The following is a 27,564-nucleotide window of genomic DNA, read 5'->3' as shown; positions in this document are numbered from 1 at the left end:
GGGTTACATAACCGCTTGACTCAGCTGGGAGTTAATCTCCCAAATGACGCGGTCATTGACAGAATCCTTCGGTCGCTTCCACCGAGCTACAAGAGCTTTGTGATGAACTTCAATATGCAGGGGATGGAAAAGACCATTCCTGAAGTATTTGCAATGCTGAAATCAGCAGAGGTAGAAGTCAAAAAGGAACATCAAGTGTTGATGGTGAATAAAACCACCAAGTTCAAGAAAGGCAAGGGTAAGAAAACCTTCAAGAAGGACGGCAAGGGAGTTGCCGCGCCCGGCAAGCAAACTGCCGGGAAGAAGCAAAGAATGGACCCAAGCCCGAGACTGAGTGCTTTTATTGCAAGGAAAGTGGTCAGTGGAAGCGGAACTGCCCCAAATACTTAGCGGACAAGAAGGCCGGCAAAACGAAAAGTATATGTGATATACATGTAATTGATGTGTACCTTACCAGTACTCGTAGTAGCTCCTGGGTATTTGATACCGGTGCAGTTGCTCACATTTGTAACTCAAAGCAGGAGCTGCGGAATAAGCGGAGACTGGCGAAGGACGAGGTGACGATGCGCGTCGGGAATGGTTCCAAGGTCGATGTGATCGCCGTCGGCACGCTACCTCTACATTTACCTACGGGATTAGTTTTGAACCTCAATAATTGTTATTTAGTGCCAAGTTTGAGCATGAACATTGTATCAGGATCTCGTTTAATACAAGATGGCTACTCATTTAAATCCGAGAATAATGGTTGTTCTATTTATATGAGAGATATGTTTTATGGTCATGCCCCGATGGTGAATGATTTATTCTTAATGAATCTCGAGCGTAATGCTACACATATCCATAGTGTGAGTACCAAAAGATGTAAGGTTGATAATGATAGTCCCACATACTTGTGGCACTGCCGCCTTGGTCACATAGGTGTCAAACGCATGAAGAAGCTCCATGCAGATGGACTTTTAGAGTCTCTTGATTACGAATCATTTGACACGTGTGAACCATGCCTCATGGGTAAAATGACCAAGACTCCGTTCTCAGGAACAATGGAGCGAGCAACCAACTTATTGGAAATCATACATACTGATGTATGCGGTCCAATGAGTGTTGAGGCTCGCGGTGGTTATCGTTATGTTCTCACCCTCACTGATGACTTAAGTAGATATGGGTATGTCTATTTAATGAAACACAAGTCTGAGACCTTTGAAAAGTTCAAGGAATTTCAGAGTGAGGTTGAGAATCAACGTGATAGGAAAATCAAGTTCTTGCGATCAGATCGTGGAGGAAAATACTTGAGTCACGAATTTGGCACACACTTAAGAAAAAGTGGAATAGTTTCACAACTCACGCCGCCTGGAACACCTCAGCGTAATGGTGTGTCCAAACATCGTAATCGCACTCTATTAGATATGGTGCGATCTATGATGTCTCTTACCGATTTACCACTATCATTTTGGGGCTATGCTTTAGAGACTGCCGCATTCACTTTAATAGGGCTCCGTCGAAATCCGTTGAGACGACATCGTATGAATTATGGTTTGGGAAGAAACCTAAGCTGTCGTTTCTAGAAGTTTGGGGATGCGATGCTTATGTCAAGAAACTTCAACCTGAAAAGCTCGAACCCAAGTAGGAAAAATGCGTCTTCATAGGATACCCTAAAGAAACTATTGGGTATACCTTCTACCTCAGATTCGAAGGCAAGATCTTTGTTGCCAAGAATGGATCCTTTCTAGAGAAGGAGTTTCTCTCGAAAGAAGTAAGTGGGAGGAAAGTAGAACTTGATGAAGTATTACCTCTTGAACTGGAAAGTGGCGCAACTCAGGAGAATGTTCCTGTGGTGCCTGGACCAATTAGAGAGGAAGTTAATGATGATGATCAAGATACTTCTGGTCAAGCTCCTACTGAAATTCGAAGGTCCACAAGGACACGTTCCGCACCAGAATGGTACGGCAACCCTGTCTTGGAAATCATGTTGTTAGACAATGGTGAACCTTCTAACTATGAAGAAGCGATGGCGGGCCCGGATTCCAACAAATGGTTGGAAGCCATGAAATATGAGATAGGATCCATGTATGAAAATGAAGTATGGACTTTGACTAACTTGCCCGTTGAGCGGCGAGCCATAGAAAATAAATGTATCTTTAAGAAGAAGACAGACGCGGATGGTAATGTGACCATCTATAAAGCTTGGCTTGTTGCCAAGGGTTATCGACAAGTTCAAGGGGTTGACTACGATGAGACTTTCTCACCGGTAGCGAAGCTGAAGTCCGTCCGAATCATGTTAGCAATTGCCGCATTCTATGATTATGAGATATGGCAAATGGACGTCAAAACGGCATTCCTTAATGGTTTCCTTAAGGAAGAATTGTATATGATGCAGCCGGAAGGTTTTGTCGATCCTAAGGATGCTGACAAGGTGTGCAAGCTCCAACGCTCGATTTATGGGCTGGTGCAAGCATCTTGGAGTTGGAACATTCGCTTTGATGAGATGATCAAAGCGTTTGGGTTTATGCAGACTTATGGAGAAGCCTGCGTTTACAAGAAAGTGAGTGGGAGCTCTGTAGCATTTCTCATATTATATGTAGATGACATACTTTTGATGGGAAATGATATAGAGCTTTTGGACAGCATTAAGGCCTACTTGAATAAGAGTTTTACAATGAAGGACCTTGGAGAAGCTGCTTATATATTAGGCATCAAGATCTATAGAGATAGATCAAGACGCCTCATAGGTCTTTCACAAAGCACATACCTTGATAAGATATTGAAGAAGTTCAATATGGATCAGTCTAAGAAGGGGTTCTTGCCTGTGTTGCAAGGTGTGAAATTGAGCTCAGCTCAATGTCCGACCACGGCAGAAGATATAGAAGAGATGAGTGTCATCCCCTATGCCTCAGCCATAGGTTCTATTATGTATGCCATGCTGTGTACCAGACCTGATGTAAACCTTGCCGTAAGTTTGGTAGGTAGGTACCAAAGTAATCCCGGCAAGGAACACTGGACAGCGGTCAAGAATATCCTGAAGTACTTGAAAAGGACTAAGGAAATGTTTCTCGTTTATGGAGGTGACGAAGAGCTCGTCGTAAAGGGTTACATCGACGCTAGCTTCGACACAGATCTGGATGACTCTAAGTCACAAACCGGATACGTGTATATTTTGAATGGTGGGGCAGTAAGCTGGTGTAGTTGCAAGCAGAGCGTCGTGGCGGGATCTACATGTGAAGCGGAGTACATGGCAGCCTCAGAGGCAGCACATGAAGCAATTTGGGTGAAGGAGTTCATCACCGACCTAGGAGTCATACCCAATGCGTCGGGGCCGATCAAACTCTTCTGTGACAACACTGGAGCTATTGCACTTGCCAAGGAGCCCGGGTTTCACAAGAAGACTAGGCACATCAAGCGTCGCTTCAACTCCATTCGTGAAAATGTTCAAGATGGAGACATAGATATTTGTAAAGTACATACGGACCTGAATGTAGCAGATCCGTTGACTAAACCTCTCCCTAGAGCAAAACATGATCAACACCAGAACTCCATGGGTGTTCGATTCATCACAATGTAACTAGATTATTGACTCTAGTGCAAGTGGGAGACTGTTGGAAATATGCCCTAGAGGCAATAATAAAAGGATTATTATTGTATTTCCTTGTTCATGATAATTGTCTTTTATTCATGCTATAATTGTGTTATCCGGAAATCGTAATACATGTGTGAATACATAGACACCAACATGTCCCTAGTAAGCCTCTAGTTGACTAGCTCGTTGATCAACAAATAGTCATGGTTTCCTGACTATGTACATTGAATGTCATTGATAACGAGATCACATCATTAGGAGAATGATGTGATGGACAAGACCCAATCCTAAACATAGCACAAGATCGTATAGTTCGTTTGCTAGAGTTTTTCCAATGTCAAGTATCTTTTCCTTAGACCATGAGATCGTGTAACTCCCGGATATCGTAGGAGTGCTTTGGGTGTACCAAATGTCACAACGTAACTGGGTGACTATAAAGGTATACTACGGGTATCTCCAAAAGTGTCTGTTGGGTTGACACGGATCAAGACTGGGATTTGTCACTCCGTATGACGGAGAGGTATCTCTGGGCCCACTCAGTAATGCATCATCACAATGAGCTCAAAGTGACCAAGTGTCTGGTCACGGGATCATGCATTACGGTACGAGTAAAGTGACTTGCCGGTAACGAGATTGAACGAGGTATTGGGATACCAACGATCGAATCTCGGGCAAGTAACGTACCGATTGACAAAGGGAATTGTATACAGGGTTGCTTGAATCCTCGATATCATGGTTCATCCGATGAGATCATTGAGGAGCATGTGGGAGCCAACATGGGTATCCAGATCCCGCTGTTGGTTATTAACCGGAGAGCCATCTCGGTCATGTCTACATGTCTCCCGAACTCGTAGGGTCTACACACTTAAGGTTCGGTGACGCTAGGGTTGTAGAGATATAATATGCAGTAACCCGAAAGTTGTTCGGAGTCCCGGATGAGATCCCGGACATCACGAAAAGTTACAGAATGGTCCGGAGGTGAAGAATTATATATAGGAAGTGCAGTTTCGGCCATCGGGAGAGTTTCGGGGATCACCGATATTGTACCGGGACCACCCGAAGGGTCCCGGGGGTCCACCGGGTGGGGCCACCCATCCCGGAGGTCCCCACGGGCCAAAGTGGGGAGGGGAACCAGCCCATAGTGGGCTGGTGCGCCCCCCTTGGCCCACCCCATGCGCCTAGGGTTGGGAACCCTAGGGTGGGGGGCGCCCCACCTGGCTTGGGGGGCACTCCACCCCTTGGCCGCCGCCCCCCCTAGGAGATCCCATCTCCTAGGGCCGGCGCACCCCCTATGGGGCCTATATAAAGGGGGGGAGGGGGCAGCCACACCTTTGAGTCTTGGCGCCTCCCTCTCCCCTGCTACACCTCTCCCTCTCGTAGTAGAACAGCGAAGCCCTGCTGCGGTGACCCCTGCATCCACCACCACGCCGTCGTGCTGCTGGATCTTCATCAACCTCTCCTTCCCCCTTGCTGGATCAAGAAGGAGGAGACGTCACACTGACCGTACGGTGTTGAACACGGAGGTGCCGTCCGTTCGGCGCTAGGATCTCCGGTGATTTGGATCACGTCGAGTACGACTTCCTCATCCCCGTTCTTTGAACGCTTCCGCGCGTGATCTACAAAGGTATGTAGATGCAATCCGATCACTCGTTGCTAGATGAACTCATAGATGGATCTTGGTGAAACCGTAGGAAAATTTTTGTTTTCTGCAATGTTCCCCAACAGAAGTCTACAAGAAGGATCTCAAGGATACTATCTACCAGATTAGTGGGCGCCGAGATGAGCAATGGGAGATGATCAGCACCAGGAAGGATAGATCAATTGTCGCTTTCATCCAGGAGTTAAACCAGCACATTCGTCGCCAGGAGAACCAGATGTGCGCAGGCATGGTAGATCTGAAGAAGGTAATGACAAGGATCACGGGGCTGGAGGAAGAACTCAAGGCTACTCGCGAAGATTATGAGGAGGAAATCGTCATACTAGTGGAGAAGAATGACGACCTGGAAAGGAAGCTGGGAGTATTCATGGGATACCCCGCACCAGGAGGAGAAGACGACGAACCCAAGGAGATTCATTCTGAAGACTACATCATCATCAACGACACCGACTCAGACCCCGACAATAGCGATGATGACTATGTTGATGAAGCTGGAGCAGATATCATGGAGTCTTCGATTGATAAATATTTCTAGTCGACCACCATATCAGTAGTAGTATTCCACCATGTAAATAGTATAGTCCGAGCACTTTTGTAACGATAGTTCTAGACCGATCGTATGCCCTTGCTTGATTGATTGAGTGATATGATTGTGTGTGTCTCATGTGCATACGGGTAGTGTGTTCTCACTAGACCTCATTCTATTCTATTTCTCTTCCCTCTAAACCCCCAGATGCCTCCGAGACGTGACCCCGGATTTACCTTTCCACCGGAGCTCACTCAGTTGATCCAGCAGCAGAATACCCTGATGTAGTTATTAGTTCAGAACCAAGGCAACAACAACAACAACCCACCACCACCACCACCAGTTGACAACTTAGCCCGTTTTCTGAGGTTGCAACCGCCGGTGTTTTCCCGCAGCACCGAGCCGATAGTGGCAAATGATTGGCTCCGCAGGATTCGAAGGGAGCTAACCACTGCAGGATGCACAAATGCTGAGAAGGTGCGTTTTGCCGCACATCAGTTGGATGGACCAGCAGCCTCATGGTGGAAGAATTACACTGTCACCTATCCTATAGCCACTGTTACATGGGATCAGTTTCAGCAAGCATTCCGCACCGCCCATGTCTCAACTGGAGCTATGAGCATGAAGAAGCGTGAGTTTCGCAACTTACGCCAAGGGAACCATACTGTGGGGCAGTACGTGGATGAATTTAGTAAACTATCTCGTTATGCCCCTGATGATGTGGCCACCGATGCCGCAAAACAGGAGAAGTTTATGGAAGGGCTGAATGATGAGAATGAGCATGCAATTGATGGTGGCAACATTCAACAACTACCAGGAGTTGGTAGACAAGGCTCTTATGATTGAAGGGAAGCAGCAACAGATTGAGAGCCGCAAAAGGAAGTATGGACAAGGGAGGTACAACTCAGGAGCTCAGCAAAAGCCTCGTTTAACCCCGAACTCGGGAGGACTTGTCCATAACCATGGAGGTCACACCCACAATGGAGGGAGTTCTCACAACCATAGTGGCCCCAAGAATGGAAACAGGAACGGAGTAGGTAGTAATCAGAACCGCACTAACCCAGCCACACCCGCGAAGAAGGACCTAAGTCACATTACTTGTTTCAAGTGCGGGAAGACCGGACATTACGCCACTGAGTGCCCCGAAGTGAAGAATGGGAATGGCAATGGAAGCACTGGTAAGAAGCCCAACCCTTTCAACAGGGGACAAGTTAACCACGTGAATGTGGAGGAGGTTGAGGAGCAGCCTGATGCCGTTATCGGTAAGTTTTTGGTTAAGTCTTTTACCACAATCGTTCTTTTTGATACAGGTGCATCGCATTCATACATATCAAGGGGATTCGTGGATAAGTATAAACTACCCACTAAAGTTCTTAGGACACCTATGCTAGTAACCTCACCCGGAGCTGAGTATATGGCAAGTAGTGGGTCTTTTCAGATGCCATTGGCTATTGGAAGCCATGTTTTCCCCTCAGACCTGATAATTTTGGAGTCACAAGGATTGGATGTGATACTAGGAATGGATTGGCTATCGATGTATGGGGGAAACATTGATTGCGCGAGTAAGTCGATTTTGCTCACCACCCGGAGGGAAAAAGGATCAAGTATGTATCTAGGCATGCGCCTAGGAGGAGCCAAGTAAATACCCTCACGGGAGTTGTTCAGGAGGAAGTTCCTGTAGTGAAGGATTATCCAGATGTTTTTCTAGAGGAGTTACCAGGCATGCCACCAGATCGAGACATCGAGTTTTTGATAGAGCTATTGCCAGGTACCGGGCCAATATCAAAGAGACCCTACCGGATGCCCGCAAACGATCTAGAAGAGATCAAGAAGCAGATTAAGGAGTTGTTGGAGAAAGGCTACATCCGACGGAGTTCATCGCCATGGGGAGCCCTAGTGCTTTTGGTTGAGAAGAAGGATAAATCTCTAAGAATGGTTGTTGATTATCGTGCGTTGAATGAAGTGACAATTAAGAACAAATACCCCATGCCGATGATCAATGATTTATTTGACCAGTTGACAGGAGCTAAAGTGTTTTCGGAGATCGATTTGCGATCAGGATATCACCAGCTGAAGATTCGAGAGAAGGATATACCTAAGACAGCTTTCACCACAAGGTACAGGCTGTATGAGTATACGGTCATGTCTTTTGGATTGACTAACGCCCCTACCTATTTCATGAGTATGATGAACAAGGTGTTCATGGAGTTCTTGGATAAGTTCGTAGTGGTATTCATTGATGATATCTTGGTATACTCAAAGAGTGAAGAGGAGCACAAGGAACATCTACGTATGGTTCTGGAGAAGCTCAGGGAACATCAGTTGTATGCCAAGTTCAGCAAGTGTGAATTTTGGTTGAAGGAAGTCGGATTTCTTGGACATGTTATATCCGGAGAGGGTATAGCAGTGGATCCCACCAAGGTTCAGTCAGTCACTGAGTGGTTGGCACCCACCTCAGTTGGAGAGATCCTCAGTTTTCTTGGACTCGCGAGATATTATCGGAGATTCATTGAGAATTTCTCTAATATTGCGAAGCCTATGACGACGTTGTTGAAGAATGGCACCAAATTCCAGTGGACTGAAGAATGTGAAGCAAGTTTCCAGGAGTTGAAGAAATGTTTGACTATAGCCCCAGTGCCGATTCTGCCGGATATACGCAAGGATTTCCAAGTGTATTGCGATGCATCTCGCTTAGGACTTGGAGGAGTACTGATGCAAGACGGAAGAGTTGTTTCGTATGCCTCACGACAACTAAAACCGCATGAGTTGAATTATGCCACACATGATTTGGAGTTAGCAGCCGTAGTGCGTGCACTCAAGACCTGGAGACATTTTCTCATCGGAAACCGTTGCGATGTATACATGGATCACAAGAGTTTGAAGTACATCTTCACACAGAAGGAGCTTAACCTCAGGCAGAGGAGATGGTTGGAGCTCATAAAGGATTATGATATGAAGCTGCATTATCATCCAGGAAAGGCCAATGTCGTAGCAGACGCTTTGAGCCGTAAAAGTTATGTTAACACTCTCGTAAGCGGAGAGATGCCAAAGGAGTTAGCCAAAGATCTCAGGGAACTTCGATTAGAGATAGTTCCTAAAGGCTTTTTGGCAACATTGGAGGTTCAGTCAACACTAGTGGAAAAGATTCGAGAAGCTCAGAAGGATGACAAAGAGATCGCTGAGATAAAACAGAAGATGAGTGAAGGCAAAGCCAAAGGTTTTCATGAGGATGAGCACGACACCTTGTGGTTTGAGGACCGTATATATGTGCCCAATAATGCCGAGATCAGGAAGTTGATACTACAAGAAGCTCATGATCACCATACTCGATACACCCCGGAAACACTAAGATGTATTTGGATTTGAAGGAGCGTTTCTGGTGGACCAGAATGAAGAAGGATATTTCCGAGTATGTAGTCGTATGTGATGTATGTCAGAGAGTGAAGGAAGAACATCAGAAGCCAGCAGGATTGCTATAGCCTATGCCGATACCCGAATGGAAGTGGGATAAGCTTGGCATGGATTTTATCACCAGATTGCCCAGGACCAAATCAAGATATGATTCTATATGGGTAGTGGTGGATCGCTTGACCAAAGTGGCTCACTTTATCCCAGTAAAAACCACGTATACATGTGTGAAGTTGGCCAAGATATACATGACCAGGATCGTGTGTCTGCATGGAGTTCCGAGGACCATTGTATCTGATAGAGGAACGCGGTTTACTTCAAAATTTTGGCATCAACTACACCAGATGTTGGGAACCAGGCTGGAGTTCAGTACAGCTTTTCACCCGCAGACAGATGGACAGACTGAGAGAGTCAATCAGATTCCGGAGGACATGTTGAGAGCTTGTGCACTAGACTACGGATCTAGTTGGGATGACAACTTGCCCTACGCAGAGTTCTCATACAACAACATCTACCAGGCCAGTTTGAAGATGACACCATTTGAAGCCTTGTATGGGAGAAGATGCCGAAGACCGTTGATGTGGGATGAAGTTGGAGACCGCCAGTTGCTTGGACCAGATTTGATTAAGAAATCAGAAGAGAAGGTTAAACTGATTCGAGATAGACTGAAGGTAGCTCAGTCAAGGCAGAAGAGTTATGCAGATTCAAGACGCAAGGAGGTAGTCTATGAAATTGGAGATAGAGCATATCTGCGAGTTTCACCTTTGCGAGGTGTTAAACGTTTTGGAGTTAAGGGAAAGTTAGCCCCGAGATTTGTGGGACCATACCGTGTCTTGAAACGCATGGGAGAGGTTGCCTACAAGTTGGAGTTACCCGAAGGACTGTTAGGAGTTCATGATGTGTTCCACATTTCCCAATTGAAGAAGTGTCATGCTGACATGGTCGATATACCACTGAGAGATACAGTACCCCTTGAAGCAATTCAGTTGGACAGTGATCTGACCTATGAAAAGAAACTAGTCAAAATTCTTGAGTTTCCCAGCTGAGTCACTCGTAGTAAGGTTATCAAGTTTTGCAAAGTTCAGTGGAGCCATCATACCGAGGATGAAGCCACCTGGGAACGAGAGGATGATCTTCGCAAAGACCACCCACGCCTATTTTCTAGCCAACCCGAATCTCGAGGGTAAGATTCATCTTAAGGGGGGGGGGGTAGGTTTGTAACATCCCCAATTTTCAATTTGGAATGTTATACATAGGTCATTCATGCATATCATTTTTTGTTGCATTTTGTTTCGCGATCCTCGAAATTCTAAGCAGCTCAAGGATCCTCGGAGAGAGTTGGGGATTTCACCGTTTTCATATTTGAATTTTATCAAATATTGAAACGAGGATCATTGGTTTTATTGTTTTTCTCTCCAAAATATTTTCATACTAAAAGATATGAAGGGAGATAATATGACTTCTCCAAAATAAATGAAATATTGGAGGAAAAATATTTTAAAATCAAATATTTGATTTCATTCAGATTTTATTGCTATTTTATTTGCATAGGAAAAATACGCGTTTTTCAAAATTGCATTTTAGGCCCAAATAAATGTTCACCTTGTCCGGCATATTTTTAGAGGACGGGGAAAATTTATTTCAGGATTTTTGGAGTCCGTTTAGTATTTCTTTTCTTTCTTTTTCTGCATGACGATTTTTTTAAAAAAAAGTCAAACCGACTCCGGGCCGTACCCGAGCGGGACTCCGCCCGGGGGGGTTTATAAGCCGGGCCCCCCCCTGCCCGCCAAAGCCCACCAGCCGCCGAAGCCCACCCGCGCCGCCGCAACCCTAGCGCCGCCGCCGCCGCCTCGGTTTTCGCGAGAAAACCGATCGGTTTTTTTCCGAAACCCTAGATTCTTTTTTTGGATCCGGTTCGGTTTTTTTCCAGTTTAGTTATATAGAGGACGTTTGTCCGTACGTTCATTTTAAAGAACGGTTTTCGCCCATTAGCCGCAGACAGCGAACGTTTGTTCGTTAGCCTGTTCGTCCGTTTTTCTTTTTCTCGGGTTTTTCGCGATTATTTTCGATCGCGATTTCTGATCTGATTTTCGTTTTAGTTTATCTTTTCGCTCGTTTATCAGAATCAGGCGATTCAAGTGCCTAGATCTTCATCTCGAAGCCCTCTTTCCGTTTAACCAACTTGAACAAGATTTTGGTACTGTAAAATTTGATTTTAGGTCAGATTAGTAATCGGATCTTGTTTCTCTCGCAGTTTGAGTTTCATTGCTCCATTTGATTTGATTCTTTTTGCAAACCGGAGTTCTTAAGTTGAATTTTCTGGTTAGATCTTTGTAGTTGAGTTTTACCGGTGGATCTTTGCTTGATTGCTTATGTATGCTATTGTTTGTTTGCGATAGAGCACCCGGAGTGCGAAGCATGCTACTACGAGTCTCTAGGTTTTGCGAATCGTCAGCAAGGCGAGTAACACATTGATCATACTCTTTTCATACCTAGTCTTTATGCATTAGTTCCAACCCTCAAACATTGCATGGTTAGGATCTGAATAACTTGTGGGTTTGGGAAGTAGATGATGAGGTAGAACCTATTACATGTTTTATTATCAAACCCTCGGGAGTTACTTCTACGTTGCTTATATTGCTATGCTATGCTCGTAGACGTGGATTGGGTGAGTGTATCCATGATAGATGTGAGATTGTTAATTAATGGTTCAACTTAAGGTGGCAATTTTAATACATGTCTGGGTGGATTGCTTGTTTGGGCACCTGGAGAATCCAGTGTTGTCCTAGGATATCCCGGAATACCCGTGTGATTTTCCTACGGTCCGCCACCCAGGCTCGAAGGGATCATAAGACTATTCATGCTAGAAACTTCCGTGTGCAGCCACAAGCCATTATGGGCTCTGGCATAATATGAGTAGGTTGTGTGACCTCTTTCAGTGGTGGGCTAGCAGATGTAGGGGAAAGTAGGTGTAACTGTCCACCCAGAGTAAAGAGTTAACGCTTCCGAAAGACCGTGTCTTGGTCATCCGTTTCTCAAACATCATGTAGTGCGAGAAATCCAATGGAGGAGATCGAGTCTTGTGGGGACAAGTGTGCAAACCTCTGCAGAGTGTACAATCTAATCATGGTTAGCCGTGTCTCTGGTTATGGACATCTTGAGTATCTAGTATTTGGATTATCCTATTGTATCTCATCACCCTAATTTAATTGGATGGGTTAATGAATTACTTTAATTGGGATTGAGTTGGAGGAACCTTCTCAATGATGTTTTAGCTACCATGATAGTTAAAATAAAACTTATTCCTTTGTTGTAGGGAAAAATTGGCTTTTCGCAAAAACATACTCCCTCCATTCCAAAATATAGTGCGCCTGCGCTTCCCGAGGTCCAACTGTTGGGGAACGTGCTAATTTCAAAATTTTCCTACGCACACGCAAGATCATGGTGATGCATAGCAACGAGAGGGGAGAGTGTTGTCTACGTGCCCTCGTAGACCGTAAGCGGAAGCGTTATATCAACGCAGTTGATGTACTCGTACGTCTTCACGATCCGACCGGTCCAAGCACCGAAAGCACGGCACCTCCGAGTTCTGCACACGTTCGGCTCGGTGACGTCCTCGCCTTCTCGATCCAGCAAGAGGGGCGAAGTAGTAGATGAGTTCTGGCAGGACGATGGCGTGGTGACGGTGTTGGTGAAGAACAATCTTCGCAGGGCTTCGCCTAAGCACTACGAAAACTATGACGGAGGATAAACTAGAGGAGACGGGGTTGCCGGCACACGGCTTGGTGTTTCTTGATGTGTCTTTGGTGCTAGCCCTATCCTTCTATTTATATGTTGAGCCCTGGGGTCGAAACTTGGAGTAAAAGCCTCCTCAAAGTCGGTTTCACCTGAAAGGCAAGAGTCCTTCTCGGACTCCAGGGCTAGACGCCAGGGTTCCCGGCATCTACCCCCTAGACGCCAGGGTTCCTGGCGTCTAGCCTCTGGTCTTCGCAAAACTTCCTTTTGCACTTTCCAAAAGCCTCGTGGGCTTTCCCCTTTGGCCCAGATAAAGTGTTCTCATGCCCAAACATTTCGGGAAACATCCGGAACCCCTTCCGGTGAATTCCGGAACCCTTTCGGAGATCAAACACTACTATCCCACATATCAAACTTTGTCTCCGGACCATTCTGGAGTTCCTTGTCATGTCCGTGATCTCATCCCGGACTCCAAACAACATTCGGTCATCGACATACATAACTCATATAGTACTATATCGTCAACGAACGTTAAGCGTGCGGACCCTACGCGTTCGAGAACTATGTAGACATGACCGAGACACCTCTCTGGTTAATAACCAATAGCGGGACCTGGATGCCCATATTGGCTCCTACATATTCTACGAAGATCTTTATCGGTCAGACCGCATAACAACATACGTTGTTCCCTTTGTGATCGGTATGTTACTTGCCTGAGATTCGATCGTCGGTATCTCAATACCTAGTTCAATCTCGTTACCGGCAAGTCTCTTTACTCGTTCCGTAATACATCATCCCGCAACTAACTCATTAGTTGCAATGCTTGCAAGGCTTATAGTGATGTGCACTACCGAGTGGGCCCAGTGATACCTCTCCGACAATCGGAGTGACAAATCCTAATCTCGAAATACGCCAACCCAACAAGTACCTTTGGAGACACCTGTAGAGCACCTTTATAATCACCCAGTTATGTTGTGACGTTTAGTGGCACACAAAGTGTTCCTCCGGTAAACGAGAGTTGCATAATCTCATAGTCATAGGAACATGTATAAGTCATGAAGAAAGCAATAGCAACAAACTAAATGATCAAGTGCTAAGCTAACGGAATGGGTCAAGTCAATCACATCATTCTCCTAATGATGTGATCCCATTAATCAAATGACAACTCATGTCTATGGTTAGGAAACATAACCATCTTTGATCAACGAGCTAGTCAAGTAGAGGCATACTAGTGACACTCTGTTTGTCTATGTATTCACACATGTATTATGTTTTCGGTTAATACAATTCTAGCATAAATAATAAAGATTTATCATGATATAAGGAAATAAATAATAACTTTATTATTGCCTCTAGGGCATATTTCCTTCAGTCTCCCACTTGCACTAGAGTCAATAATCTAATTCACATTGCCATGTGATTTAACATCAATAGTTCAAATCACCATGTGATTAACACCCATAGTTCACATCGACATGTGACCAACACCCAAAGGGTTTACTAGAGTCAATAATCTAGTTCACATCGCTATGTGATTAACACCCAAATAGTACTGAGGTGTGATCATGTTTTGCTTGTGAGAGAAGTTTAGTCAACGGGTCTGCCACATTCAGATCCGTAAGTATTTTGCAAAGTTCTATGTCAACAATGCTCTGCATGGAGCTACTCTAGCTAATTGCTCCCACTTTCAATATGTATCCAGATTGAGACTTAGAATCATCTGGATCAGTGTCAAAACTTGCATCGACGTAACCCTTTACGACGAACCTTTTGTCACCTCCATAATCGAGAAACATATCCTTATTCCACTAAGGATAATTTTGACCAATGTCTAGTGATCTACTCCTAGATCACTATTGTACTCCCTTGCCAAACTCAGGGCAGGGTATACAATAGGTCTGGTACACAGCATGGCATACTTTATAGAACCTATGGCTGAGGCATAGGGAATGACTTTCATTCTCTCTCTATCTTCTGCCGTGGTCAGGTTTTGAGTCTTACTCAACTTCACACCTTTGTAACACAGGCAAGAACTCATTCTTTGACTGTTCCATTTTGAACTACTTCAAAATCTTGTCAAGGTATGTACTCATTGAAAAACTTATCAAGCGTCTTGATCTATCTCTATAGATCTTGATGCTCAATATGTAAGCAGCTTCACTGAGGTCTTTCTTTGAAAAACTCCTTTCAAACATTCCTTTATGCTTTGCAGAATAATTCTACATTATCTCCGATCAACAATATGTATTTCACATATACTTATCAGAAATGCTGTAGTGCTCCCACTCACTTTCTTGTAAATACAGGCTTCACCGCAAGTCTGTATAAAACTATATGCTTTGATCAACTTATCAAAGCGTATATTCCAACTCCGAGATGCTTGCACCAGTCCATAGATGGATCGCTGGAGCTTGCATATTTTGTTAGTACCTTTAGGATTGACAAAACCTTCTGGTTGCATCATATACAACTCTTCTTTAATAAATCTATTAAGGAATGCAGTTGTGTTTATCCATTTGCCAGATTTCATAAAATGCGGCAATTGCTAACATGATTCGGACAAACTTAAGCATAGATACGAGTGAGAAACTCTCATCGTAGTCAACACCTTGAACTTGTCGAAAACCTTTTTGTGACAATTCTAGCTTTGTAGATAATAACACTACTATCAGCGTCCGTCTTCCTCTTGAAGATCCATTTAATCTCAATGGCTCGCTGATCATTGGGCAAGTCAATCGAAGTTCATACTTTGTTCTCATACATGGATCTCATCTCAGATTTCATGGCCTCAAGCCATTTCGCGGAATCTGGGCTCATCATCGCTTCCTCATAGTTCGTAGGCTCGTCATGGTCAAGTAACATGACCTCCAGAACAGGATTATTGTACCACTCTGGTGCGGATCTCACTCTGGTTTACCTACGAGGTTCGGTAGTAACTTGATCTGAAGTTACATGATCATCATCATTAGCTTCCTCACTAATCGGTGTAGTAGTCACAGGAACAGATTTCTATGATGAACTACTTTTCAATAAGGGAGCAGGTACCGTTACCTCGTCAAGTTCTACTTTCCTCCCACTCACTTCTTTCGAGAAAAACTCCTTTTCTAGAAAGGATCCATTCAAAGCAACAAATATATTGCCTTCGGATCTGTGATAGAAGGTGTACCCAACATTTTCTTTTGGGTATCCTATGAAGACGCACTTCTCCGATTTGGGTTAGAGCTTATTAGGTTGAAACTTTTTCACATAAGCATTGCAACCTCAAACTTTAAGAAACGACAGCTTAGGTTTCTTGCCAAACCATAATTCATACGGTGTCGTCTCAACGGATTTAGATGGTGCCCTATTTAACGTGAATGCAGCTGTCTCTAATGCATAACCCCAAAACGATAGTGGTAGATCGGTAAGAGACATCATAGATCGCACCATATATAATAAAGTACGGTCATGGCGTTCGGACACACCATTAAACTGTGGTGTTCCAGGTGGCGTAAGTAGTGAAACTATTTCACATTGTTTTTAACTGAAGGCCAAACCCGTAACTCAAATATTTTACTTCTGCGGTCATATCATAGAAACTTTTATTTTGTTACGATGATTCTCCACTTCACTCTGAAATTCTTTGAACTTTTCAAATGTTTCGGACTTGTGTTTCATCAAGTAGATATACTCATATCTGCTCAAATCATCTGTGAAGATCAAAAAATAATGATACTTGTCGTGAGCCTTAACACTCATCGGACTGCATACATCAGTATGTATTATTTCCAATAAGTCAGTTGCTCGCTCCATTGTTCCGGAGAACGGAGTCTTAGTCATCTTGCCCATGAGGCACGGTTCGCAAGCATCAACTGATTCATAATCAAGTGATTCCAAAAGCCCATCGGCATGGATTTTCTTCATGCGCTTTACACCAATATGACCTAAACGGCAGTGCCACAAATAAGTTGCACTATCATTATTAACTTTGCATCTTTTGGCTTCAATATTATGAGAATGTGTATCACCACAATCGAGATCCAACAAACCATTTTCATTGGGTGTATGACCATAGAAGGTTTTATTCATGTAAACAGAACAACAATTTATTCTCTTACTTAAATGAATAACCGTATTGCAATAAACATGATCAAATCATATTCATGCTCAACGCAAACACCAAATAACACTTATTTAGGTTCAACACTAATCCCGAAAGTATAGGGAGTGTGCGATGATGATCATATCAATCTTGGAACCACTTCCAACACACATCGTCACTTCACCCTTAACTAGTCTATGTTCATTCTGCAACTCCCGTTTCGAGTTACTACTCTTAGCAACTGAACCAGTATCAAATACCGAAGGGTTGCTACGAACACTAGTAAAATACACATCAATAATCTGTATATCAAATATACCTTTGTTCACTTTCCCATCCTTCTTATCCGCCAAATACTTGGGGCAGTTCTGCTTCTAGTGACCAGTCCCTTTGCAGTAGAAGCACTTAGTCTCAGGCTTAGGACCAGACTTAGGCTTCTTCACTTGAGCAGCAACTTGCTTGCCGTTCTTCTTGAAGTTCCCCTTCTTCCCTTTGCCCTTTTCTTGAAACTAGTGGTCTTTTCTACCATCAACACTTGATATTTTTCTTGATTTCTACCTTCGTCGATTTCAGCATTACGAAGAGCTTGGGAATCGTTTCCGTTATCCCTTGCATATCATAGTTCATCACGAAGTTATACTAACTTGGTGATGGTGACTAGAGAATTCTGTCAATCACTATTTTATCTGGAAGATTAACTCCCACTTGATTCAAGCGATTGTAGTACCCAGACAATCCGAGCACATGCTCACTTCTTGAGCTATTCTCCTCCATCTTTTAGCTATAGAACTTGTTGGAGACTTCATATCTCTCAACTTGGGTATTTGCTTGAAATATTAACTTCAACTCCTGGAACATCTCATATGGTCCATGACGTTCAAAACGTCTTTGAAGTCCCGATTCTAAGCCGTTTAAGCATGGTGCACTAAACTATCAAGTAGTCATCATATTGAGCTAGTCAAATATTCATAACATCTGCATCTGCTCCTGCAATAGGTTTGTCACCTAGCGGTGCATCAAAGACATATTTCTTCTGTGCAGCAATGAGGATAAACCTCAGATCACGGATCCAATCCGCATCATTGCTACTATCATCTTTCAACTTAGTTTTCTCTAGGAACACATATAAAACATAGGGAAGCAATAACGTGAGCTATAGATCTACAACATAGATATGCAAATACTATTAGGACTAAGTTCATGATAAATTAAAGTTCAATTAATCATATTACTTAAGAACTCCCACTTAGAAAGACATCCCTCTAATCTTCTAAGTGATCACGTGATCCAAATCAACTAAACCATAACCGATCATCACGTGAAATGGAGTAGTTTTCAATGGTGAACATCACTATGTTGATCATATCTACTATATGATTCACGCTCGACCTTTCGGTCTCAGTGTTCCGAGGCCATATCTGCATATGCTAGGCTCGTCAAGTTTAACCTGCGTATTCTGCGTGTGCAAAAACTGGCTTGCACCCGTTGTAGATGGACGTAGAGCTTATCACACCCGATCATCACGTGGTGTTTGGGCACGACGAACTTTGGCAACGGTGCATACTCAGGGAGAACACTTTTATCTTGAAATTTAGTGAGAGATCATCTTATAATGCCACCGTCAATCAAAGCAAGATAAGATGCATAAAAGATAAACATCACATGCAATCAATATAAGTGATATGATATGGCCATCATCATCTTATGCTTGTGATCTTCATCTCCGAAGCACCGTCATGATCACCATCGTCACCGGCATGACACCATGATCTCCATCATCTTGATCTATATCAATGTGTCGTCACATGGTTGTCTCGCCAACAATTGCTCTTGCAACTATTGCTATCGCATAGCGATAAAGTAAAGCAATTATTTGGCGCTTGCATCTTATGCAATAGAGAGATAACCATAAGGCTTTTGCCAATTGCCGATAACTTAAACAAAACATGATCATCTCATACAATAACTTATATCTCATCACGTCTTGACCATATCACATCACAACATGCCCTGCAAAAACAAGTTAGACGTCCTCTACTTTGTTGTTGCAAGTTTTACGTGGCTGCTACGGGCTTAGCAAGAACCGTTCTTACCTACGCATCAAAACCACAACGATAGTTTGTCAAGTTGGTGCTGTTTTAACCTTCGCAAGGACCGGGCGTAGCCACACTCGGTTCAACTAAAGTTGGAGAAACTGACACCCGCCAGCCACCTGTGTGCAAAGCACGTCGGTAGAACCAGTCTCCGTAAGCGTACGCGTAATGTTGGTCCGGGCCGCTTCATCCAACAATACCGCCGAACCAAAGTATGACATGCTGGTAAGCAGTATGACTTATATCGCCCACAACTCACTTGTGTTCTACTCGTGCATAACATCAACACATAAAACCTGGCTCAGATGCCACTGTTGGGGAACGTGGTAATTTCAAAAATTTCCTACGCACACGCAAGATCATGGTGATGCATAGCAACGAGAGGGGAGAGTGTTGTCTACGTACCCTCATAGACCGTAAGCGGAAGCGTTATATCAACGCGGTTCATGTAGTCGTACGTCTTCATGATCCGACCGATCCAAGCACCGAAAGCACGACACCTCCGAGTTCTGCACACGTTCGGCTCGGTGATGTCCTCGCCTTCTCGATCCAGTAAGAGGGGCGAAGCAGTAGATGAGTTCCGGCAGCACGACGTCGTGGTGACGGTGTTGGTGAAGAACAATCTTCGCAGGGCTTCGCCTAAGCACTACGAAAACTATGACGGAGGATAAACTAGAGGAGACGGAGTTGCCGGCACACGGCTTGGTGTTTCTTGATGTGTCTTTGGTGCTAGCCCTACCCCTCTATTTATATGTTGAGCCCTGGGGTCGAAACTTGGAGTAAAAGCCTCCTCAAAGTAGGTTTCACCCGAAAGGCAAGAGTCCTTCTCGGACTCCAGGGCTAGACGCCAGGGTTCCCGGCGTCTACTCCCTAGACGCCAGGGTTCCTGGCGTCTAGCCTCTGGTCTCCGCAAAACTTCCTTTTGCACTTTCCAAAAGCCTCGTGGGCTTTCCCCTTTGGCCCAGATAAAGTGTTCTCGTGCCTAAACATTTCGGGAAACATCCGGAACCCCTTCCGGTGAATTCTGGAACCCTTCCGGAGATCAAACACTACTATCCCACATATCAAACTTTGTCTCCGAACCATTCCGGAGTTCCTCGTCATGTCCGTGATCTCATCCCGGACTCCGAACAACATTCGGTCATCAACATACATAACTCATATAGTACTACATCGTCAACGAACGTTAAGCGTACGGACCCTACGCGTTCGAGAACTATGTAGACATGACCGAGACACCTCTCTGGTCAATAACCAATAGCGGGACCTGGATGCCCATATTGGCTCCTACATATTCTACGAAGATCTTTCGGTCAGACCGCATAACAACATATGTTGTTCCCTTTGTGATCGGTATGTTATTTGCCCGAGATTCGATCGTCGGTATCTCAATACCTAGTTCAATCTCGTTACCGGCAAGTCTCTTTACTCGTTCCATAATACATCATCCCGCAACTAACTCATTAGTTGCAATGCTTGCAAGGCTTATAGTGATGTGCATTATCGAGTGGGCCTAGAGATACCTCTCCGACAATCGGAGTGACAAATCCTAACCTCGAAATACGCCAACCCAACAAGTACCTTTGGAGACACCTGTAGAGCACCTTTATAATCACCTAGTTACATTGTGACGTTTGGTGGCACACAAAGTGTTCCTCCGGTAAACGGGAGTTGCATAATCTCATAGTCATAGGAACATGTATAAGTCATGAAGAAAGCAATAACAACAAACTAAACGATCAAGTGCTAAGCTAACGGAATGGGTCAAGTCAATCACATCATTCTCCTAATGATGTGATCCCGTAAATCAAATGACAACTCATGTCTATGGTTAGGAAACATAACCATCTTTGATCAACGAGCTAGTCAAGTAGAGGCATACTAGTGACACTCTGTTTGTCTATGTATTCACACATGTATTATGTTTCCGGTTAATACAATTCTAGTATGAATAATAAACATTTATCATGATATAAGGAAATAAATAATAACTTTATTATTGCCTCTAGGGCATATTTCCTTCACCAACTTTGACCATAAATTTAACCAACGAGACCAATTGTGGTGGGAGAAAAAATTATATAATTGAAAACTTCTTTCGAATATGAATTCATTGTTATAATTTTTACTCACGCCGCAATCGGTCTTGATAGTTAAATTTACAGTCAAAGTTGAAACACGGGGATAGAGGAAGCACTACATTGTGGAATGGAGGGAGTATTAACCAAACAGCCTCCACCAGCGATATTGCATATAGTGTTAGCATTATTCTGTTCATTGCTCTATTGTGTTACATTGTCAGCATATTCCATGTGCTGACCCGTTCTTCAGGATGCAACATATTATGTTGCAGACTTTTCAGACGAGGAGTAAGGTTCGCTAGGTCGTTGCCGTGCAGCTCAGCTATGCCGTTGGAGTTGAATGACTCACTTTATCTTCCAAGTCTTCCGCTGTTATCGTATTAGATAGCCTTAAGCCATATTAATGTAATAAGTTTTCCTTTGGGAGACATTCGATGTAATAAGTGTGTGATTGCTACTCTGTTATAGATCCTTCGAGTACTATGTGTGTCAGCATTTCCGATCTAGAGATGACACTGAAACACAGAGACTTGACCGTCTGAGATCGGGTCGCTACAAATTTGTAGAGAAAAACATCTAGGATGCCAAAATATATCTCACTAGATTCAACATAAGATGTATTTCATATTATATATATTTGTAATATTGTAGGTATAAATAGTTTTTTTTATAAACTTGGTCAAAGTTTGACTTTAAAAAAAATTCATATGCACTATTTTATGGAATGGGGGAGTATCAAACTTCTGTATCATTTGATTAATCAGAAAAAAAGAAAAAGAAAAAATGCATTGGTCTCGCATGAAATCGAATGATGTAGGAGTTAAATGAGGCTTAATTAATTCTTATCTAGATGAGAGCTGGTCACACCTTTATTTTTATCTTGTGTTTTATCCAAAGGATAATTAATAAACTCCTTATTGAAGCCAGGCAGTGGCACGAGACATCAGTCCGGTGGCACGCCACACCCCAAGCCTCGAACCCACCTAACCCTAGAGAAGCCCTCGGCCTCGGGTCGCCGGCGCCGTCGGCGACTCCGAGGGAGCTCTCCTCTTCCCTTGCCGGTGAGAACGGAACACCTCTCTGCCAGCCGTTTCTCGTAAGCATCTCATATCTTTTTTTTGCCCAAAGATCCCATTTCCCCTCTCTGTAAACACGTCGCGTTTCCGCTGCTAATCTATGCGCAGCAGCATGCAAACTGCTTAAATCTGGCATGCCAAACTCGTCCTACGGCGAGCTCTGGTGATAATCTGGCTCTTAGATAATCCCTATTGGTGTTAGTATTAAAACCAGTGGCGGATCTAGGATTTGAAGACAGGGTGGTCCTCCTAAATTTTTTTGACATCTATGACATGTGAATTTTCTAACTAATTATCAATCCCACATAGAGATCCCGTATGTTCGTATCTACATACCAGATCTACAAAAGCAGTGTCCGTGATCCTCTTCATTCTTCAGTAATTTTGCAATAATAACTTTCCTTTATCAAACATAATAACGTAATTGAACACAAATGATGTGCAAAATTATTTGTACTATGTGTTTGTCTATTCGTGTGTTCTGGACAGTGGATAGCACGACAAAGAACAAACCCTAAATCAATTGGGGGGTTTGGCAGTGGGCGACCTCAAATCTGACGACCACCGGGAGTGCTGGAGACCTGAGATGTGGTCTGGGCGGCGGGCGGCGGCGGCTTGCTCCAAGCGCCGTGCGGCCAGGGCCAAGGCCACAGCCCGCAGGGGGTCGTGGATGCGCGGAGGGTGAGGCTGGCTGTGAGGGCCGGGTGGATGGCGGAGAAGAAGGGGGGAAGAAGAGGCTCGTGGGCGTCCGGGTGAGCGGCGAGGCTGACAGGGTCGCGCAGAAGCGGCGAGGCGGGCGGGGACGGAGGCGGCTGGGCATCGTGGGCGGGAAGGCTCGATGTGGTGCAGACGTGAAGTGGTGGATGCATGCATTGTTGCTTGTTGGGTCAAGTGTTATTGGGCTTTTCTTTTTCTCTCCGACACGTCTCGAACTGCATAGGTATAAAGGCCGGACCAAAATTCCAGGGTGGGCCGCCACCCTGGCCACCCTGTAGCTCCGCCTCTGATTACAACAACAACAACAACAACAACAAAAACTCTTCATGGATTGGAAATTTGGATATCTACTGTTCATTACTTGGCTAGAAAATGCTCGATGCCGAGCAAAATGTTTTACTCTGTCTATTAAATTGCTAGAGAATGTAGTGCTCTGTTGTGGTATGCAGAAAAGTTTTGGTAGGAACGCAATACACAGGGGAGGCTGGAAATTGCTCTGCTTCCCTAATTTGGTGTTAAGATCGTAACCGTTATAAGAACTAACCAAACCTGCATTGCTTTGTGCGAACAACCCAGCTAAACAAGTAAAACATTCATACTGATGCAACATTGATAACATGGACACTTTTTGCGGCAATTGATATCTGCCCTGGGCCGGGCCTCATTACTTCATGTACTAATTGTGGAATATGTACACACATGGCAGGTTTTGAAGCCTTTAGGTAAGAAATCTGAGGTAGGGTTGCTATGGAGTCGTCAGATGACGAGCATGCCATGGAGAGTGATACTGTGACTAAAAGTGATCTGATCAGCGAGCTGCCTGAAGACATCCTCCAGAAAATCCTGTCATGCGTGTGGATTAGAACTGTTGTGCGCATGCGCAGGGTGTCTAGGAAGTGGATGGAACTGTGTGAAAGCCTGCAGTTCATACGCCTTGATTACAGAGATTTCGAACATTGGAAGGTCGAGAAGTTTACTCATTTCGTTAACAACCTATTGCTTGTCCGTCGGAAAGTAGACTTGCACACATTCCAGCTGCATTGGAATCCTCATGGTCCCCTGAACTGCAATGATGTCAGAATGTGGATTGGCTATGCGGTGAAGCATAATGTTAAAGTGCTTGACGTGAAACTTTGTCTATATGATAAGACTGTTTTACCTCCTGCCATTTTCACCTGCCGCTCGCTTCAGGAGCTAAATTTGCAGTGGGGTAATGCTCCCTACCGAGATTATGACCACACGGGACTTGTACTGCCTGACATAATCAATCTTCCTTCTCTCAAGAAACTTACTCTGCGCGACGTGGAAGTGGATGAGCTTTCTCTGAACAGATTCATTGCCCGGAGCCCTGGCCTAGAAGACTTGAATTTGATAGACTCTGCGATGCGTCTTGATCTCATAGCCTCAAAAGCATTAAAAAGGCTAACCCTTGATGGCTTCCTAGGTGAGTGCGATGGATTCACAATTGCTGCCCCTCATCTCATTAGCTTTGAGTGCACGGGATGTTCACTGGAAGCTATTTCCTGGAGAGACCAACCATCTCTAGAGAGCGCACGCATAGATACTTGTGGGTATACATTTGATTGTGAATCAAAGTTCACTGGAGTTCTTAAGTATGCCAAGAAGCTTGCATTATTTGGTTCTGACATAAAGGTATGGCTTTTGAAAAGACAAGCCTGCGGTTCTATCTGTTGTTTTTTATCTTTAATATTTTTGCTAGAACATGCATTCTTTTATTATTCTTGTTAAACTATATAAAAATGAATTATAAAACTTATTACATTATTCAACCGTTGCTGTTGTTTGTAGTCGTTAATGTCAAATTTATCACTACCATGTTTCCAGAACAAAATGGAAGTAAACAAAGTAGTTTTACTTAATAGTTGAAACACTTCTGCTGCAACAAAAAGGTAAAATCTAAGTGCCGTTGCTCAATGATTTGGGTGTACATTTTGTTTATTCTTGCTGCTAAAGTGGATCTGATCATTTTGAATGCAAAACCTAATATCCATGAGTTCATCATATTGCTCCGTTAACTTTGAATTAGTACTAATATTTAGAGCATCTCTAGCAGATCCCGTAAAAACACCACCTGTAAAAACAGTTTACAGGTCCCCTTATAACGAATTTACGGTACCGCGAGGCATCGGGCGGAACAGATCCCATAAACCCGTACCATAAAAGTTTTTTTTCTTTGTTTTCTCCTCACGCTTCTTCTTCCCCGGGACACACACATGGACGAACTCGAACTCTGGCCGGCTAGAACGGCGCCGCTCCGGCCTGCCGCCTGCTCCGGCCCGCTGCCTGCTCCAGCAACTTTCCGGCGACGCTCCGTCCCGCCGCATGCTCTGGCGATGCTCCAGCCAGCTGCTGCCAAGCTGCTCTGCCTGCTCGCTGCTTGCACGCGGCGTCGCCAGGCCCCCTGCTCGAGCGTTGACCGGTTTTATGGGATCCTCAAAAAACGGCTCGAATCCTCCATATATGACGGATGGTTGCTCTAATATACGGGAACCTGTAAAAAAATATGGGGTATGCTATTTTACAGGATCTATTTGGTGTTTTTTTTTTCAACCTGTACAGTAAATCTGAACGTTTGACCGTTTCTACGGGATCTACTAGAGATGCTCTTATGTTGGTCTAAATTCTAACAAACAACTATTGGAGTTGGTTCAATATTTTTCTATACTGATCTCTTCCACAATTTGATTTTCTTACCTTAGTTATGTCCACCAAAATAGAGCACACTTTCAGTAGAAGTAAAAGTGGATCAGATATGATGGAAGCATTCGGAGTGTGAAACCTGGATATGAAATGTAATTCTGTTTGATATGGATACTGTTAAGCTTTAACCACTTAGTTAGTGCTGTGCGTAAGCAGATAGAAGAGAAAAAAAATGCGCTTGAGACATTGTGTTTGATAAGCTTACTAACAAAATTGGCAGTTTTTGTTTTTGATGAGCTTACACTTAGTTACTTGGAAGGCTTTAACCACTTGCATGTTTTCTCAACTGTAACAAAATTCATAATTTTCGTAGTGGGAAATTTGGTCTGTTGGCTTCTTATAGCTGAATATCAATTATCAATTATGATGCAACAGTTTTATATTGCTACATTTTCATGATGTCTTGTGTTGCAATGCTAATTTGATGTTTGCACTCTTCCGTTCAAGTTAATGATACGGTGTTATCGGTATTATAATTGCTTTAGGTTTGTCCTAGTCATAACTCACTCGCTCACTCAATGCAAGGTTATGTTGGAAAAGGAGCTGCCAACATGTTCAGCGTTTGAAAACCTCACAACTCTTGAGATTGGCGAATGGTATTTAACTGAGGACTTGTTCGTTGTGCTTCGCTTCCTCCAGCTTTCACCGAGGCTAGAAGAACTCACTTTGATGAATAGGCCGGTATGCTGCATGTAATATCTATTGCATTTACTATATTGAGAAGTTTTGCTAAAATATATCCTCTCCTTTTGCTTTCTGTTTATCTCTAGCTTGATGAAGGAGCGGAAATAGATTGCATGCCAATTGACGGGATGACCTTCCGGTGTCCACTCCTTGAAAGTGTTGTCATACAATGTTCAGAGGGTGATGGAAGAATTGATAAGCTGCTAAGTGTTCTGGTAGTCAATGGGATTAGTCCAGACAATATAAATATTGCCTTCTATGATGAAATTGAAAAGCGGGACCGTGCGGAGAGGATACGTGCCGACGAGGAACGGTCGAAGGAGCTGCGCATCTTCGAGAAGAGGGTGAGGAGAAATCCAGAATGGAGAGAGTATGATCCTTACGCAATGAGTGAGTCTGACAGCAAGCAGAGTGATGATGGGTTCAGCGATGCATCTGATGACCCTGATGACTACTGAGGGGGTATGGCTTTCAGAGCAATGAATTTGAGAGTTTGACGCTAGAGCCCTGCAGGGTGGGCTACTGCTTTTATACCCATCCAATATTCTGTTCCTTCTGTTCTAGATGAGACCTTCATCTCTTGGATCCTTCCTCTTGCTTCTGAAACTTGGTGACTTGTGGGTTATGGAGCCGAACATCTTATGCTCCGAGCGTTTGTACCGTTTGAGCATAGTTATGTAATGCGACATGTATACATATTGACCTGTTGTTTTGAACATAGCTGTGCAATGTGACATGGATACATATCGACCTGTTGTTTCTGCAATTACTCTCTAGTTAGCCGTGTGGTCACTGATGGTTAGTGTTGTCCCATGCTCTAGAGTTCGTGTGTGCACTGTACGACCTTTCATATGATGGGAGGCCTTTTCGGTTAATCGACTCTAGAGCGGAGTTGTTTTCTTCCTAAGCTTTGTTCTTGGATCATCGGGGCTAGCATGATCAAAGCACAAAATGAGCACCTGAGAATAACAATTGGTTTTTTTTCTCTTGCTCAACTAATTGACTCAGGCATCCTTCATATTTTGGAATCCTACAGAGATGGTTGTTCAAAAGAATTGAATTTCATTCTCATTGGAGGTGTTTAACAAATGAGAGATAGTTTGTGGAGGATAAGTAGATTTTTTAACTTAACCGTCTGTTCGAAGGGATAACTCGGTCCTAAGAAAGCAGCTCGCTAAACTCAAGCTTGAAGCATAGTTATTCATCTAACCATC

General features: G+C 43.9%; 1 protein-coding gene across 2 annotated transcripts; it reads left to right on the top strand.

The window, feature by feature from the left end:
• The first annotated feature begins 22,058 nt into the window (after positions 1–22,058).
• LOC123062285 (FBD-associated F-box protein At4g10400) lies at positions 22,059–27,094 on the top strand. Of its 2 annotated transcripts, none has more exons than XM_044485739.1 (4): positions 22,059–22,248; positions 23,652–24,598; positions 26,192–26,347; positions 26,437–27,094. In XM_044485739.1, exons 2-4 carry the CDS (start codon positions 23,693–23,695, stop codon positions 26,806–26,808), a joined length of 1,434 nt encoding a protein of 477 aa, XP_044341674.1. In that variant the 5' UTR covers positions 22,059–22,248; positions 23,652–23,692; the 3' UTR covers positions 26,809–27,094. The 2 variants fall into 2 exon arrangements, with proteins under 2 accessions (XP_044341674.1, XP_044341675.1); XM_044485740.1 differs by having other exon boundaries at positions 22,069–22,213.
• The last annotated feature ends 470 nt before the right edge of the window (positions 27,095–27,564 follow it).

This window comes from Triticum aestivum, chromosome 3A (assembly GCF_018294505.1).
Source record: "Triticum aestivum cultivar Chinese Spring chromosome 3A, IWGSC CS RefSeq v2.1, whole genome shotgun sequence".
NCBI classification, from domain to species: domain Eukaryota; kingdom Viridiplantae; phylum Streptophyta; class Magnoliopsida; order Poales; family Poaceae; genus Triticum; species Triticum aestivum.
This window is presented reverse-complemented; position numbering and strand designations above follow the sequence as displayed.

What these genes read in the sequence shown, in the direction of transcription:
- LOC123062285 (XM_044485739.1), top strand. Translation starts at nt 23,693, where the DNA reads ATGGAGTCGTCAGATGACGAGCATGCCATGGAGAGTGATACTGTGACT. An exon ending in TATTTGGTTCTGACATAAAG is followed by an intron (nt 24,599 to 26,191) that starts GTATGGCTTTTG and finishes ACTCAATGCAAG; the next exon opens with GTTATGTTGGAAAAGGAGCT. An exon ending in TCACTTTGATGAATAGGCCG is followed by an intron (nt 26,348 to 26,436) that starts GTATGCTGCATG and finishes GTTTATCTCTAG; the next exon opens with CTTGATGAAGGAGCGGAAAT.